The 18,334-nt window shown below is 41.8% G+C and overlaps 1 protein-coding gene across 1 annotated transcript; it reads right to left on the reverse strand.

The window, feature by feature from the left end:
• Positions 1 to 520: 520 nt before the first annotated feature.
• Positions 521 to 17,833, reverse strand: mcat (malonyl CoA:ACP acyltransferase (mitochondrial)). The gene is made up of 4 exons (XM_072552179.1): positions 17,214 to 17,833; positions 6,706 to 6,793; positions 4,920 to 5,137; positions 521 to 1,279 (listed from the first exon to the last, which is right to left on the reverse strand). The coding sequence occupies exons 1-4, from the start codon at positions 17,667 to 17,669 to the stop codon at positions 857 to 859; spliced, it is 1,185 nt and encodes a 394-aa protein (XP_072408280.1). The 5' UTR covers positions 17,670 to 17,833; the 3' UTR covers positions 521 to 856.
• Positions 17,834 to 18,334: the final 501 nt, after the last annotated feature.

The raw sequence follows: 18,334 nt of genomic DNA on the forward strand, positions 1-18,334 counted from the left end.
GCTGCTAGAGTGAAATGTTGTAGGGTTGGAAGATATAACAGCATAGAATAGTAGGGCTTCATGGTCTTTTCTGTTTTAAACTAAACAGTTCTATGTGCTGTAATGTAATATGGAACCTCAATATTTTCTCACTTCAACATATTATTTAATCTATTAATTTTAAGCTGCATACAGTCAGCATGGAGAGGAACATGACTGACATTCCACATGAGATCCAGTGATCAATAATGAAATGAGGGAGTAACTACGACACAATCCCAGATGTACCACTAACAATAGCTCAGGTTTTGGATTACAGGAAATGCATTAGTTTGTTCATAGAAACCACCCATTTGCTATTAGACAGAAATACTGCAAAAAACAAATGTTCAGAAATCAAGTTAATTCTCTTCAAGTAGCTTTCTCCTCACAGCCCACATGAAAAAAAACTGGTATCTAGTTTAAACATATAACATGGTGTGCAACACATAGTTAAAGAAATATAAGTGTGTACATTAAAAGCAGTGTTCCTCTGATTAGGTTTTCAGGCAGACATTTTTGTATTTATTTTGTTGAGATCATCTAAGAGATTTTATGTCCTAACAATCCTTCTCCACTTCTGACAGATAATATAACTCCTTGTGGATTCAAATTCTTCACATCACCTTCAGCACAGTTGACAACTCACAGATCACTTTGTGCATTTTTTGTCTCAATAAAGTCATTAAGTCCACGACTTAACTGCAAAAAACAATTTCTACCAGTTCAAGTTGTACAAATTGCTTTCAACTTGATGGAACTTTAACATACCAGCCAAAAGTGAAATTAACCGCAAGTAAAATTATTCTTTTACCAGTCTTTCTGCACAGAAGATACTTCATTCTTCCTCAGTCTCATCCTTTAATTTCACATCAATATGTCGGTAGAACCTCCAAGCCTTCAGGTTGCAGTTTTTCAACATGGTCCCAAGCTGGGTCCCTGGGCCTACCTCATAGGTATCTGGAAAATCAATCCCTTGTTCTCGTTCATACATAGCATGCATAGTTTGTTCCCATTTTACAGGCATCACCAGCTGTTTCACCAACAGTTGCCGAATGTGTTTACTGTTCACGTATTTTTTGGCATCCACATTGGAATAGACAGATATCAGTGGTTTCTCAATGTTGATTCCCTTCAAGATATCCTGGAGTGGCTGAGTTGCTGATGTCATGAGGCGAGTGTGGAAGGCACCGCTGACTGGTAGCAGTTTAGTTCGCAGAAAGTGGAACTTACGGCAATTCTGCTGCAAATATTTAAGAGCCTGTGTCAAAAGAAAAGTACTTTTTGAATCTCATCATTGCAGTTACTTCACCCAGAATGTATTTTTTACTGACCATGAAAGTGGTGATGAAGATCAATATCACGGAAACTTGGTTTGTCATTTGTGAATAAATCCTAGATTGTTAAAAGTAGCAAAGATGAAAATAACAGAAGTAAAAGTCACAACCTTTCAATCCTCTTTGCGAGAAGGTTCAGAGCATGAGGCGGGAAGGATTGTTTTAAATCACTATTAAAGAAAAGGAAGCAGGATTAAACAAGGAGAAAAAGATTGTCTATGGAGGAGGAATGGAAATTACAGCTGAGCACTGCCCCCACTCAATCTAATGTTCACAAATAAACTTTCAATTGGCAGTCACTGGATAGCCAGCAGTCACAAGAACCAAGAGTAGTTTTCCTCTTTCACTCATCATGGTCAAGATAAAATAACTCAACACTGGTTGCAGGCTGAATATGGGAGTTTTCAGCTCTCAATGACTTGCCTGTTTGTACTGCTTGAGGTAAACTTTAAAAAATCACATTAAACATGCAATCAAAACATTGAGTGTTGTGAGTGAGTTGAAATCCTGTAGTACAGATGAAGTGTAATAATATCAGAAAACCAAATACTGATGTTAATTCTGAAGCGATCTAGTCATCCTGGTAAAATGCAGGGTAGATTATTTTACATTTTGAAGCAGAGATCTGAAATACCACAGTTACAGAGATCACTGATAGGCTGGATTTTATGCACCTCCTTGGCTGGGTTTAAAGGTAGAGGGAAAATCCTAAAATTTAGGCGGTGGCCTTGCAGCCACTTTCCTACACCCCCGGGACTTAAACTTTTAAAGGGCTAAATGGCATCAGCCAGCCAAAAACCGCCTCCCCAAAAGTCTATCCATAAAGATTGAAAGATGAAGAAAACGAAGACAGAATGGCAACCTGCTTCTGAACTCCACTTTTGTGTAAATTCCCTCAATGCCAGCTCAGAGTGGCCATCACCAAAAGAGAACATGTTGTCAGTGCAGTCAAAACCATCAGCCCCATTACCCTCACTTTCCTGGGACCAGAACCTGGAGCCTCATCTTTATCACGCTGTAACTCTGCTGCTCAAATGAGGTTGCAAAGAAAGGTTCTACCAGTTAGCAATTTCTTGGAATATGATGATCATTTTCAGTTACTGCACATATATTTAAATGAGCAATTTATGTAAAACTTGAATTTTTTTTATAATCATATTTATTGTTGTAATAAACTTTATATTTCCTAAGTTTTCTCAATAGCCTGTGAGAGAGAAAACTCAAATGTGCTCCCCATGCAAGAAGGCTGGATCACACTGTTCTAAACATTTGAAACACAGTCAAGCATTCATAATAACCACAGCTGTGAAAACAGACCGTTCCAAATAAAACAATGCATTCTATTGTAACTGAAAAAAGAGATGCCCCTTGTTTTTTCCCCTTTACGTTTCACCAGATGGCCTGTCAAGGACTGCAGCCCGGAAGCAGTGTCTGCTTTTTCTAACGTGAAGTCACAAAATAGTTTTTGTCTTCCAAAATTTAAAGGACTTTTGGATTTTTAAATATTTTCAAATTATGAGATCAGAGTTCCCAAGCAATGTTTCCTTCAATATCAAATGCATTAAAGCACCTACCTCATTTGGAAAATATCCTATAACCTTTCAACATTTACAGAACACTGATCAATGGCAGTTCAGTGGTTAACACTGCTCTCTCATAGTGGCAGTGTCCCAGGTTCAATTCCATCATTAATTGACTGTCTGTGTGGAGTTGGCACATTCTCCCCATATTTGTATGGGTTTCCTCTAGGTGCTCTAGTTTCCTCCCATAGTCTAATTGCCCTCAGTGCCTGGGGATATGTAGGTAAGATGGGTTAACCATGGGAAAAGCAGTGTTACGGGAACAGGGTAGGGAGGTGGGTTTTGGTGGGACACTCTTCAGAGGATCAGTGTGGACTCGAATGGCCTGCTTCCACACTGTAGGGATTCTATGATTTGATGGTCAAGCTACTTTTGGAGGACACAGCCCTATAATTAACCACAGCCACAAAAACATATCTAACCTGTGATAGAGAATCCAACTACTGAAATGGAAAAATCTGAGTTTTTTTTCTACTTCAAAGCTTATCAAGCAAAGAATTGCAGATGAATGTTTTTGGTATCCTCACTTGGGACTAGGGCTCCTCCATGACTCAGAGCTCCTTTGAGAGGCCCTGACCTATGTGTTCTAATGGAAGTAGGGACTCTTCATACAAACTGCAAAGGAGTAGGTTTAACCTGCTCTGCCTTGGAATGGAAACAGAAAGGGCAGGAATGCTGCATGCAGACTTACTGTCGTATCCTTATCTTTCACCGGCAAACATTCCTGGAAACAGGAATAGGAATAGAAACGAGATTCCCACAATCGGGTCTGCTCATCAGTTTAAAAGAGCTCCCAAATCATTCAACCTCTTTGAAAATCCAGACCACCTGGTCACCGTTGAATAAAATGAATGCACTGAGCAAACCAAAATACTTCGTAATCATTTTAGATTCTGTCAAGTGTTTTCTGATGTAATAACATTTTGTGATCATCAGATGGCAACACTGCATCAAGAGTAGATTTAGATAACTTCTTTTTCCACAAAGAATAATGCCTTGTAGAATTTATTTGCTACGTTTTGATGAGGGCCTGAAATTACTTTGCCTCACATCCAAAGATAGGTGTTTAAAAAAAGCATTTTTGGGATGTGCTCCATTGCCCTCAAGATGAGCCATCTTCTTGAACCACTTCAGTCCATGTGGTGGGCACCAACCTTCTGTGGGTACTACCACTTTTCTCTGTCACTTGTTGAAACAACGGAGTGACTTGCTAGATCATTTCAAAGGGCAGTTAAGAATTGAATTCCTTGCTCTAGATTTGGAGTTACAAGGAGGCCAAATCAGGTGAATTCCTTCCCTGAAGGAAACCAGTGAACCAGGTGCATTTATGACAATTTCATCATGATGAAATAATCTGAATGTTAAATTCCCCCAGAGTTAAGATCTATACATTACCAGTGGCATTGCCACAACGTTGCTGTCCTCCTGTCAACGGCCAGATTAGTAACTGAGTTCCTTCCAGCAAGGAGGAAGGTGATCCTGCACCATTCAAGTGAAGAAACTAATAAATGATACTAACAGCAAAATATTGGACTACGACAATCAATACGATTGAACTGGGGAGTGAAAATGATGACAGCACTGTAAAAATTACTTTCAAAAGCCATAATTGTCAGCTATTGACTGAAATAGCTGGGCACCAATGTCATTCTTTGAAAGTTTGTGTGTGGCCATCTTCATATATCTGAAAGTCATCTGATGCTACATAGTACTTAAATACAGTTTTTCACTGTGAGTTAAAGATTTAAAATGTCTAACAATTTTTTCTCATACTTGTCATCAAATATGGTGAAATAATGATAAATTGCATAGCCATTTGCATCTTTAGTCCAAACAATATTATTTGGTCATGGCTTTATTTGACCTTAAAATCACACTGATATTTGAGGCGAAAGTGCTGAATTATGCTCTGATTCAACACTGTATGTGTGAATGTATGTGTGATTCATCCAGAAGACAAGCATTTCACATTTCCTCAACTTACCTGTAAATTTCCAGCAATCACACGTCCATTGGGAAAGAGGTAGTTAGCCACTTCACACACAGGATCCTCTATTCCCAATGTCTTGCAATGTTCGCGAGCCTCCAGGCAGGCATACTTGAATCTGGATCCAGCTTGCCCCACAACAGATAACATGCCACTAGGAATAGATTCTGATGCCTCCTGCATAGCCTCTGCCCGCACTTTCACAGCATAGAGAGCTGTAGTGGAGAACAGCACTGGTAAACACAACTTCAATTCCAAATTATTCATTTTCACCTACGTTCACAAATATATTTAACCAATTGGGAACACAGAAAAGTCTAAGTTGGGTGGTTGATAAAGCATTAAGGTTCATAGAAGAGAATTTACATTTACAGGGCTAATATTAAAAAGAAAATGAGAACCCCAAATACAGCAAAGTTACAAAAATAAAGATTAAAGGTTTAACAGGAAGTATTGAATAAAATTAAGCAAAATAAACACATGAATATATTTTCAAAAAACGCATTAATTAAATCCAAGTTAGGCCATTCAGAGGTTAAATACACTATTGCCTCAATTTTAAAGGCATGGTGACTGAGATGTTAAATCAAAAGTGGGTGTAAAACAAGCAGTGCAGGGTACTATTTAAAGAGAAGTGGTTTAAGTAAATTACTTAAACTACATACAGACAAATGACATGGATATAGATTATATCCAAAGATTATGGTGTAGTAAGGCAGGTAATAGTGTAGGATCTGACTACAATGTTCCAAAATTCTAAGCTTGTATTTACATAGTACCACTCATGAGTCCCGAGCTATAAAGGGGTGGTGAACTGTGCATATTTGTTACAATGTTGGAAAATGCAGTAGCCAATTTCCACACAATAAAAGGTTCCCATACAGCAATGAGAAAAATGATGAATTAAAGTGTCGTTGGAGGGATAGATATTATCTAACACATTAGAAAGATCAACTTACTCTTCTTTGAATAACGTCATGGAATTTATTTGCATCCACTTGAAAGGAGAGGTGGTACCTGTGCTGTTAAAGTGCAACACCAGTATGATGGTGGGGAGTCAGTCTGCATTACTTACTTAAATGTCGAGGATGAGTTTGAATCTACAAAACTTTTGATTGCAGGCCTCCTGGCTCAGAGATAAGGAAACTACCACTGGACCACAAGAGCCCTTTCAAACTCAAGAATGAGAATGCTTCCAACTGAGCAGAAGTGACACATAATTTGGGTAATTTCACTGTTTACAAACTACCAAAGTCCAAATCAAAGACTGCAATTCCTGACCAAATGGAGAAATAACAGTTAGTTAGTTCAGATTTCTGAAAAAAATAACTTTGGCTTGACTAATCGTAGAAAACTTTCAAGAAATCAGAGTAAATAAAGGAAATATCATGGTTGTGGTCAATGTGATTTCTTTTTCAAAAACCCATTTACCAATGCATAGACAAAGAATCAGCACAGATTACCCAATAATCCCACCCTCATTTTCTTCAGTCCTGTTAAGGGCCTCTCTTTTCTACGTGTTTCAGGCTCTGTTGAAGGGTTCACACCTGTAACTTTTCTCAGTGCAGCTAGCGATAGGTCTCATATGTATTTCCAACTTTTCCATTTTCTTATATTTCCAATTTTTGTTGGATTAGCTTATATTCACAGAACACAATTTAAAATGATTTATTGAATCTGCTCTTCAGCACTGATCTGTATTTTGAATTTCTGAGCTCAGGTAGGACTCATCCTGAATGTTGTAAATGGGAATCTCATTTATGCACTACTCATATAGTCTCACCTTCAGCAAAGTCCATTGCTCCTGCAAAGACCAAGGCAGCAAACTCTCCCACACTGAATCCTGCTGCTCCAACACATTTCTCAATGGCCTATAGACATAAAAAGACAGTTAGAACTTAGCAACATGAAAAATACAAATCCACAATAGGTAGTGCACTGTCCACTAGTTATCTTCACAGTTCCAAACCCAAAATTAACTTTTAGATAGATTAGATTACTTACAGTGTTGAAACAGGCCCTTCGGCCCAACAAGTCCACACCGACCCGTCGAAGCACAACCCACCCATACCCCTACATCTACCCCTTACCTAATACTACAGGCAATTTAGCATGGCCAATTCACCTGACCTGCACATCTTTGGAGTGTGGGAGGAAACCGGAGCACCCGGAGGAAACCCACGCAGAAACGGGGAGAATGTGCAAACTCCACACAGAGAGTCGCCTGAGGCGGGAAATGAACCCGGGTCTCTGGCGCTGTAAGGCAGCAGTGCTAACCACTGTGCCACCGTGCCGCCCACTTTTACCTTAGATTATGGTGGCAACAATATTGTTAGAGTTCACAAGTGTCTGCGTTTATAATAAACCACAAATTAACAACAAAGCAAAAGGAAAATTAAGTTAATTCCAATCCCTTCAACGTCTATCAGAAATGAAAGGCTACAAAGTGTACCAACACCAAAATTAGCTACTGTCTCCCTCACAAAGCAAAGGAAATGAATACCTCTTCCTATCACCATCACCCACAACTCCAAAGTCATAAACTAACACCACTTTATTCTCACCTGCCTAAATACCACGGATGCACACAGACCAGCATGATCCAGGATAAACCTCCAGTTCTATGTTCACTTAGTAAGCTTAGCAAAAAGGTAGGAATAGAAATGTTTTTTTACTGACATTAGTGACTTTGAAAAGGAGAAATAATGAGCTTGAGTTTGTGTTCCTAATAGAGCTTCAGTAATGTTGTTGAACATGGGTATCAAACATGTGCTTGTCTGGTTTAGTTCTGATATTCATTACAATCAAATAGCCCAGGTGGTATTTATAATCTGGGCTCATAAACAAAGGATGAAGTAAAATACCTCAGGAAACATATGGGAGTATGCTCAGTTACATATACTGCTGGCTGCGCAACATTCTAAAGAGCTGCAGTAAGAATGTCCACCTAAATAGACAGCACGGAGTTGTTGATTGCAGCCAGATTAACATGCTGTACAATATGAGGAGGAGGAAGAGCTATAAGATGGATGAGTTATCAAACATTATTTTTAATGAACCTACTGACCTACTGCCACCTGAGCATGCGCTTACACCAAATGCAAAAACAGAATTTCCAAAACGTGGAGATTGGAAAACCACCCAATATTGAATTTTCTGCATTTAGTCTGTCTGCCTCTGACCTGAATCTCTGTACAACTACCACACCTTTCGTTTATACAGCACATTTAATGTAGTAAAACATTCTTTACAATGTTTCCTCCAAAATGTCATAAACAAAAGCAAACTCTAATAAGGGGCAGGTCTGAGCATTAGATCTAAAGAGCAAAAGTACGAGAAATTGGAGAAAACTTGAGGTAATGTGGAGCTGTGAATTTAGGAGAAGTAAGTGCAGTAAAGAATAATGAAAGCTGAATGTGAATGGGACAGGTATATTGGAATGTACATGAACAGAAAGAGAATGGAACAAGTGAGTAGAGAAATAAAGTGAGTCAAGTGTGTCAGAGTAGAAATAGATTGGTCTTGGTGGGTAAAAGGCCAGAAATGGAGGACAATAGTGATGAAATTACGGAGTTTATACAGATACGGAGGGGGAAAAGCAGGAGAGAGCTAAAAACAGTGGAGGCTTCATCACACTGCAGGATAATGTAGGGCGGTAAGTAAGGTACAAGAAGAGAATGGGGATTGATGCGAGTTAAGACAGGAGCCACATAGATTTGGATACGTTCAACTTTACAGGCGGTGCACAGTGAGAGTCTAGTTATGGGAGCAATGGAATAGTTTGGTCTGAGAGGTCATAAAGGTATCAGTGAGGGTTTCAGTAGCAGATAGCATCAAGGCAGACAGTGTTATCGAGGTTGAAATTGACAGCCTTGGTGTTTAAGCAGAAATGGGACCAAATGTATGGCACAGAGACAAGCAGAAAATTGCCAAAATTCCAAACAATCTAGTTTTTTTTTCGTGAAGGTACTGACTATTGTTTTCAGTCTTAGACTCAGAGGTGGTGTGAGAGGACAAGGGAATTGCAAATGTTACAATCTTGTTGAAAAAAGGCTGTAAAGATCAGCCCAGAACTACAGGCCAGTCAGTTTAACTTTAGTGTGGGGAAACTTATAGAAAGAATATTCAGAACAAAATTATACTCATGTAGTCAGTTAATTAAGGAAAGCCAGCATGGATTTATAAGGGAAAATTATTTTTAATTAACTAGTTGAGAGCTTTTTCAAAGAAATATGGTGTCTGATACAGTGCCACACAGATTTGTGAAGAAAGTTACAGCTCATGGAATAAAGTGGATATTAACAACGAGGATTTGCTGAGTGACAGGAAGAAGATAGTAACAGTTAATGGATAATTTTCAGACTGGAGGAACATCTGTAATGGAGTTCCCAGATTCAGTGTCGAGACTCTTACTTTTCTTGATAATATATTAATAGCCTAAAGTTTATTGCAAAAGATATAATTTCACACTTTGTGATTGGTAGCACTGTGAAATGTAAGGAAGATAGTGTAGAACATCAAACAGGACGTAGACAATTTGACGAAGTGGATGGATAGATGGAGATGAAGTTCAATGTGGAGAAGTGATTCATTTTGTTAGGTAGAACATGAAAAGAAAATGTAAAGAATGTAACCATCTAGGGGGCACAGAAGCAGAGGGGTCCTGGGTGCAAACGTACATAAAACATTAGAGGTGGCAGGATTGATCCTGAGCGAATAATAAAATATACAGCATCCCTGGCTTTGTTAATAGCAGCAAACTGTACAAATGAAGTTATGTTCGAATCTGTATAAGTCACTAATTCAGCCTCAGCTGCAGTATTAGGAGGTGCATTTTAGGAAGGATGTGAAAACATTGGAGACAGTAGAGAAAAGATTCTCAAAGAGCCAGAAACTTCAGTTATGTTGACAGGTTGTAGAAGTTGGGACTCCTTTCCTTTGAGGCGCTTTAATGTAATTATTCAAAATCATGAAGGGCCTAGACAGAGCAGATAGGGAGATATTGTTCCTGTTTGGAAAAGTATCAATTGAAAGCAAAGTACTATGGATGCTGGAGATCCAACATTAGAAACAGAAACTTCAGAACCAGAGTTACATTGGACTCAAAGCAGATGCTGCCAAATCTGCTGATTTCTCCAGCATTTTCTCAACAGATTTATTGGGAAAAGAAGCAAGACTGCAAAGAAAAAAAACACCCTCTACTTCAACAAGTGGTTAAGATCTAGAATGCACTGCCAGATAATGTCGTGAAAACAAATTCAATTGAAGCATTAAAATTGAGTTATAAAAGGAAATGCCATAGTCATAGAGATGTATAACACAGAAACAGACCTTTTGGTCCAACTTGTCCATGCTGACCAGATATCCTAACCTAATCTAGTTCCATTTGCCAGCACTTGGCCCATATCCCTCCAAAACCTTCCTATGCATATACCCATCCAAATGGCTTTTAAATGTTGTGATTGTACCAACTTCCACAACTTCCTCTGGCAGCTCATTCCATACATGTACGTGGAAATGTTGCCCCTTAGGTCCTTATATCTTTCCCACATCACGCTAAACCTATGCCCTCGAGTTCTGACTCCCCCACCCCAGGGAAAAGATCTTGTCTATTTATCCTATCCATGCCCCTCATGACTTTATAAACCCCTATAAGGTCACCTCTCAGTCTCTGATGCTCCAGGGAAAACAGCCCCAGCCTATTCAACCTTTCCCTATAGCTCAAATCCTCCAACCCTGCAATATCCTTGTAAATCTTTTCTGAACCCTTTCAAGTTTCAGAACATCCTTCCAATAGGAAGGCAACCAGAATTGCATGCAACATTCCAGAATTGGCCAATCAATGTCCTGTGCAGCCGCAACATGACCTCCCAACTCCTATACTCAAAGCTCCATCCAATAAAGGAAAGCATACCAAACATTTTCTTCACTATCCTATCTACTTGTGACTCTACTTTCAAGGAACTATGAACCTGCACTCCAAGGTCTCTTTGTTCATCAACATTCCCCAGGACCTTACCTTTAAGTGTATAAGTCCTGCCCTGAGTTGTCTTTCCAAAACGAAGCACCTCGCATTTATCTAAATTAAACTCCATCTGCCACTCCTCCGCCCATTAGCCCATCTGATCAAGATCCTATTGTACTCTGAGGCAATCTTCTTTGCTGTCCACTACACATCCAATTTTGGTGTCATCTGCAAATTTACTAACTATACCTCCTATGTTCACAGCCAAATCATTTATATAATGATGAAAAGCAGTGGACCCAGCACCGATCCTTGTGGCAGGCACTCTACTGGTCACAGGCCTCCAGTCTGAAAAGCAGCCCTCCACCACTACCCTCTGTCTACTACCTTCAAGCCAGTTCTGTATCCAAATGGCTAGTTCTCCCTGCATTCCATGAGATCTAACCTGGCCAACCAGTCTCCCATGAAGAACCTTGTTGAACACCTTACTGAAGATAGCACAGATCATGTTTAACCTCACCAATCCTCTGTTACTTCTTCACAATTCTAAATCAAGTTTGTGAGATATGATTTCCCATGCACAAAGCCATGCTGACTATCCCTAATCGGTCCTTACCTTTCCAAATACATGTAATTCCTGTTCTTCAGGATTCCCTCCAAAAACTTGCCCACCGCCAAAGTTAGGTTCACTGGTCTATAGTTCCCTGGCTTTTCCTTACCACATTTCTTAAATAGTGGCACCACGTTAGCCAATCTCCAGTCTTCTAGCACCTCACCTGTGACTGTCGATGATACAAATATCTCAGCAAGAGCCCAGCAATCACTTCCCTAGCTTCCCACAGAGTTCTAGGGTACACCTGATCAGGTCCTAGTGATTTATCAAATCACCTCCTCCTCTGTAATACGGACATTATTCGAGATGTCGCCATTTATTTCCCCACATTCTCTATCTTCCATATCCTTCTCCACAGTCAACACTGATGCAAAATACTTGTTTAGTATCTCCCCCATCTCCTATAGCTCCACACATAGGCTGCCTTGCTGATCTTTGAGATGCCCTATTGTCTCCCAAGTTACCCTTTTGTCCTTAATGTATTTATAAAATCCCTTTGGATTCTCCTTAACCCTGTTTGCCAAAGCTATCTCATGTCACTTTTTGCGCTCCTTATTTCCCCCTTAAGTATACTCCTATTGCCTTTATCGTCTTCTAAGGATTCATTTAATCTCTCCTGTCTATACCTGACCTATGCTTCCTTCTTTTTCTTAGCCAAAACATCAATTTCTCTAGTCATCTAGCTTTCCCTACACCTACCAGCCTTTCCTTTCACTCTCACAGGAATATACTGTCTCTGGACTCTCGTTGTCTCATTTCTGAAGGCTTCCCATTTCCAGCCATCCCTTTATCTGCGAACTTCTGCCCCCAATCAGTTTTTGAAAGTTCATGCCTAATTCTATCAAAATTAGCTTTCTTCCGACTTAAAACTTGTACACACTTTACAAATTCCTCTCCAGCTAAACCCTTAACACTATGGCAGTCCCAGTCTATGTTTGGAAAGTTAAAATCTCCTACCATAACCACCCTATTATTCTTACAGATAACTGAGATCTCCTTATAAATCTGTTTCTCAATTTCCTGCTGACTATTAGGGGGTTTATAATACAATCTCAATAAGGTGACCATTCCTTTCATATTTCTCAGTTCCACCCAAATAACTTCCCTGGATGTATTCCCAGGAATATCTTCCCTAAGTACAGCAGTAATGCTATCCCTCATCAAAAAGGCCACTCTCCTTCCTCTCTTGTCCCCCCTTTCTGCCCTTCCTTTAGCATTTGTATCCTGGAACATTAAGCTGCCAGTCCTGTCCATCCCTGAGCCATGTTTCTGTAATTGCTATGATATCCCAGTCCCTGTTCCTAACCATGCCCAGAGTTCATCTGCATTCCCTGTTAGACCTCTTGCATTGAAGTAAATACAGTCTAATTTATCAGTCCTACCTTGTTCTCTGCTTTGTTGCTGCCTGTCCTGACTGTTTGAGTCACTCTTTTCCCAACTGTTCCAGTCTCAGACTATCTCTTTCCTCTCCATCTCCTTGGGTCCCACACCACCCCCTCCACCTTCCTAGTTTAAATCCTCCCAAACAGCTAGCAAATCTCTCTGCCAGCATATTAGTCCCCTTCCAATTCAAATGCAACCCATCCTTCTTGTACAGGTCACCTGTACCGTAGGATAGCAGGGAGAAGGCAGGAGAATAACACCAATTGAAGTGTTTATGCAGAGTCAGTGTAGACAGGACGGGTTAAATGGCCTCCTCCTCTGCTATGACTATTCTGTGATTCTATTTCAGACTGTGGGCAGGGAAATGAACAATGTTCATTGGTAAAGAATAGGGTCTGTGGTGGAGAACCAATATTTAATTGGTGAGCATGTGTGCTCAGCCAATGCTTCAAGTTGGACAAACATTGTGACAGAAGAGGGGGTGGTTCTCCAAAGTGGTGTTCAACCACTATGCAATCTATTTTATTTATTAATTCATGTCCATAGAGAGTTGAGTTTTTACAGCACAAAAAGAAACCCCACAGCCCATAGCTTCCATGCAGGTCATCAAGTATTAACCTTTCTTCATCCCATTTTCAAACACTTGGCCCACAGCTGTATATACCATGGTATTTCAAGTGTTTGTCTAAGTAGTTCTTCAATATCTTGAGGGTTTCTGCCTCTATCAATATATCCATCATTTTAGGCAGTGAGCTCCAGATATCCACCTGTCAGTGAAAATGTTTTTGCTCAACTCCACTCTAAACCTCCTGCATCTTATCTTAAAACTGTGCCACCAGGTTGCTGATCCCTCTACTATTGGGAAAAGCTTCTCTGAAACTCCCCTGTCTATGCCCCTCATCATTTTGTTCACTTCAATAAAGATCCCACCTGCTTCAGCCTTCACTGCTTTGAAAAATCAACCTTAGCCTGGCTAGTTTCTCTCCAGTCCAGGTAATATTCTGGTGAATCTCTTCCACTAGAATCGCAAATGCTATTCCAGCTGTGGCCTAACTAACAATATACACAGCTCCATCATAACCTCCTTGCTCTCATTTTCAGAATATTGACTAATAAAGATGTTTCCTCTATGCCTTCTTAACTATCTTATCTACCTGCTCTGCTGGCTTGAGGATCTATAGATGAGCAAACCAATGTCCCCATGATGCTCTTTACTTCCGAGGGTGCTACCATTGAATGTGTACTTTCTTGCCTTGATAATCCTCCCAAAGTGCTTTTCAAGATTAAATTCCACTTGCCACTGTTCAGCCAATCCAACGAGCCTGTCAGTATCATCCTGCAGTCTAAGGCTTTAACAGTCATCAGGATTTATTACATCACCAATTTTCATGTCATCTGCAAAATGAATGATAATATCTCCTATGTCCATGTCTAGATCATTAAATGTGCATTACAAACAGCAAAGGGCCCAACACCAAACGCTGTGGTACATCACTGTTTTGCCACTCTTCAACCAGCACCATTTGCTTCCTGCCACTAAGTCATCCGGAATCCTGATGAAGGGCTTATTCCTGAAACGCTGACTCTCCTGCTCCTTGGATGCTGCCTGACGTGTTGTGCTTTTCCAGCACCACACTTTTCAACATCTTAATCAGTCTGCCATGTAACCATACTGAAGTGTATATCGACTAGATCAACTGCACTACCCTCATCTACACGCCTAGTGAACTCCTCGAAAAATTCAATCAAATTTATTAGATAAGATCTCCCCCTTACAAAGTCATGTTGATGATCCTTAATTAATTCTTACCTCTCTAAAAATGGGGATTAATTCCCTCAGACTTTTTTTCTTAATAGCTTCCTTACCACAGATGTTCGATTTATTGACCTGTACTTCTAGATTTATAGAACTCCTACAGTATGGAAGAAGGCTATTCGGCCCATCAAGTCCACCTCGACTCTCCAAAGATTATCCGACCCAGACCCATCCCATACCTTATCCCTATAACCTGCAAATCCCAAGGCTTATCCACCTAGCCTGCATATCCCTGGACCCAACAGGCAATTTAGTATGGCCAATCCATCTAAGCTACACATCTCTGGACTTTCCAGAGTATCCTTACTACTCTTCTTGAGTAATGACAGTACATTATGTGTCCTCTAGTCCTCTGTCACCCTTCCTGCAGCCAGAGAGGATTTGAAGACAAACAAGAGACAGAGCCGCTGGAATCTCCTCCCTTGCTTCCCACCACAGTCTGAGATACACCTCATCTAGCCCTGGGGAAATTATCCCCTTTCAAGTCTGCTAATGCCTCCTCTCTCTTTCAATGGCAATTCATTCAAGTCTATCTCTGTTCTAACGAACCCCCCAACACACACACACACACACACACACGATGTGAGCATTGCTGGCATGGCCATCAGCTGTTGCCCTAATTGCCCTTGGAATGTTTTTGTGAACTGCAGTCTATCTAGTGTTAGTATCAACCATAGTGCTGTTAGGAACAGAGTTCTACAATTTTGACTCAGTGACAGTGAATAAGAGGATGACGTGTGGCTTGGAGGGTAACTCCAAGGTGGTCATTTTCCTATGGATCTGCTGCTCTTACTGTTCTAGTTAGTAGAGGCTATAGGTTTGGAAATTGCTGTTGAAGGAGCCTGAATGATTTGCTGCAGTGAATCATGTGGATGGTAGATACTGCTACCGATGTGTGTCAGTGGTGAAGGCGTAAATGTTGAAGGTAATGGATGCAGTGGCAATCAAGTGGGTAAAAACAATGACTGCAGATGCTGAAAACCAAATACTGTATTAGTGGTGCTGGAACAGCACAGCAGTTCAGGCAGCATCCAACGAGCAGTGAAATCAACGTTTCGGGCAAAAGCCCTTCATCAGGAATAAAGGCAATGAGCCTGCAGCATGGAGAGATAAGCTAGAGGAGGGTGGGGGTGGGGAGAGAGTAGCATAGAGTACAATGGGTGAGTGGGGGAGGAGATGAAGGTGATAGGACAAGGAGGAGAGGGTGGAGTGGATAGGTGGAAAAGGAGATAGGCAGGTCGGACAAGTCAAGGAGTTGGAAGTTTGAAACTAGGATGAGGTGGGGGAAGGGGAAATGAGGAAGCTGTTGAAGTCCACATTGATGCCCTGGGGTTGAAGTGTTCCGAGGCGGAAGATGAGGCGTTCTTCCTCCAGGCGTCTGGTGGTGAGGGAGCAGCGGTGAAGGAGGCCCAGGACCTCCATGTCCTCGGCAGAGTGGGAGGGGGAGTTGAAATGTTGGGCCACGGGGCGGTTTGGTTGATTGGTGCGGGTGTCTCGGAGATGTTCCCTAAAGCACTCTGCTAGGAGGCGCCCAGTCTCCCCAATGTAGAGGAGACCACATCGGGAGCAACGGATACAATAAATGATATTGGTGGATGTGCAGGTGAAACTTTGATGGATGTGGAAGGCTCCTTTAGGGCCTTGGATAGAGGTGAGGGAGGAGGTGTGGGCACAGGTTTTACAGTTCCTGCGGTGGCAGGGGAAAGTGCCAGAATGGGAGGGTGGGTCGTAGGGGGGTGTGGACCTGACCAGGTAGTCACGGAGGGAACGGTCTTTGCGGAAGGCGGAAAGGGGTGGGGAGGGAAATATATCCCTGGTGGTGGGGTCTTTTTGGAGGTGGCGGAAATGTCGGTGGATGATTTGGTTGATGCGAAGGTTTGTAGGGTGGAAGGTGAGCACCAGGGGCGTTCTGTCCTTGTTACGGTTGGAGGGGTGGGGTCTGAGGGCAGAGGTGCGGGATGTGGACGAGATGCGTTGGAGGGCATCTTTAACCAGTGGGAAGGGAAATTGCGGTCTCTAAAGAAGGAGGCCATCTGGTGTGTCCTATGGTGGAACTGGTCCTCCTGGGTGCAGATACGATCAAGTGTCCTACTTTGTCCTGGATGGTGTCAAGTTACTAAGTACTGCTAGAACTGTAGTTACCCAGGTAAGTGGAGAGTATTCCATCCCAATCCTGACTGGTGCCTTATGGAAGATGGACAGGCATTGAGGAGACAGGTGGCGAGTCACTCACTGAACAGTTCCAAGCCTCTTGTAGTCCCAGTATTTATATGGCCAGTTCAGTTCAGTTCAATTTTCAGTTCATATTACCATCCTGTAAATGTCACACTGTCTACAGAAATATAATGTTAGTGTGAAAACTAATGTAGCACTTTTCTTTAAATTTTAAATGGACTTCAGGTGTAATCAACTTGTTTGTGATCCTTGGGTTTTCTTGAAACATTTTTTAAAAAAAGCTTTTGTCAAACAGGACAGGGATTTGAAACGTGGGTAGCTAACCCAAGTTGTACTTACTTCAGGGTTTTCAAGATGCAGCCTTTCCACTGCAGCTAAGGACGTGACAAAAACTGCTGGCTGGCAGTGAACAGTTTTATTTAGCTCTCCCTCCGGTCCATTCATACACAAAGACAGCAGGTCATAGCCCAGGATCTTCTGGGCTGCTGCGAACATTTGCCTGGCGTTGTGGTATTTCTGGAGCCCTTCGCCCATTCCCACAAACTGGGTGCCCTGGCCGGGGAACAGCAGCAGCGAGCTCTGCCGGGGCTGCCTCCTGCTCAGCTCTTTCAGCCGAGCTTCACTCGGCTCCGGCCCTAACATTGCCGAGATGTCCACGGAAGGGCCTGGAGGGCTCTGGGGCCGGGAGGGAGCCAGCTGCCTGCACTGGGTGAGGTTTGACAGCGGGGTTTGCAGCCAGTGTCCCGATCTGCAGCCAAACGCAGCCAGTCTCATGGCCACAGAGGGAGGGAGCATTTTAAATGCGCCTTCTCCTGGGGTGGGACACGAGGAGGAAGTAAACAGCCTTCCTGCAAACCCTTCTCTAACTCCCTCAAGTGCAGGCAGGCAGTAACCAACAGCACTATCTGCTCAGAGACAAACCAGGCACATGCTTCAGTCTCCTACCAGTGTCACGCTGCTCAGCACAGGGGAAACCAGGCTCAGTACAGCTCAGTTCCTACATATCAATACACACCGCTGCTCTGCACCCTTTGGAGGAAATTACCTCTGCTGACTGAATAAATCCAGCTCAATTTTAAGTCTGCTTAAAAACCCTAGTCAGCTTCAGCCTGAATTATTTCGACACCGTTTATTCGGCATTGCCCTCTAGTTCACATTGCCTGTCCTCAAATTGTATTCACTGCACATTTCCTGCATCAGCCAAATGCATGGTGCTCACTCTTTCCACCCTCCTGCTCGCCTGTTTTGGGTTTATCGCTACCTGCCTCACAATTCACAATACTTCCAAGTTTTGGGTTACTTGCAATTTTGAAATTATCCAGTGCACACTTGAGTCTTGGTCGTTCATATGATTTTTTTAAAAAGCACAGTTGTCCTGACCTCTGGGGAACTCCACTGTAAACCTTGTTCCTGTGAGAAAAGGAATCATTCACCATCATTTCCTCGTGTCAATCAGCCAA

Source organism: Chiloscyllium punctatum, chromosome 32, assembly GCF_047496795.1.
Source record: "Chiloscyllium punctatum isolate Juve2018m chromosome 32, sChiPun1.3, whole genome shotgun sequence".
NCBI classification, from domain to species: Eukaryota; Metazoa; Chordata; class Chondrichthyes; order Orectolobiformes; family Hemiscylliidae; genus Chiloscyllium; species Chiloscyllium punctatum.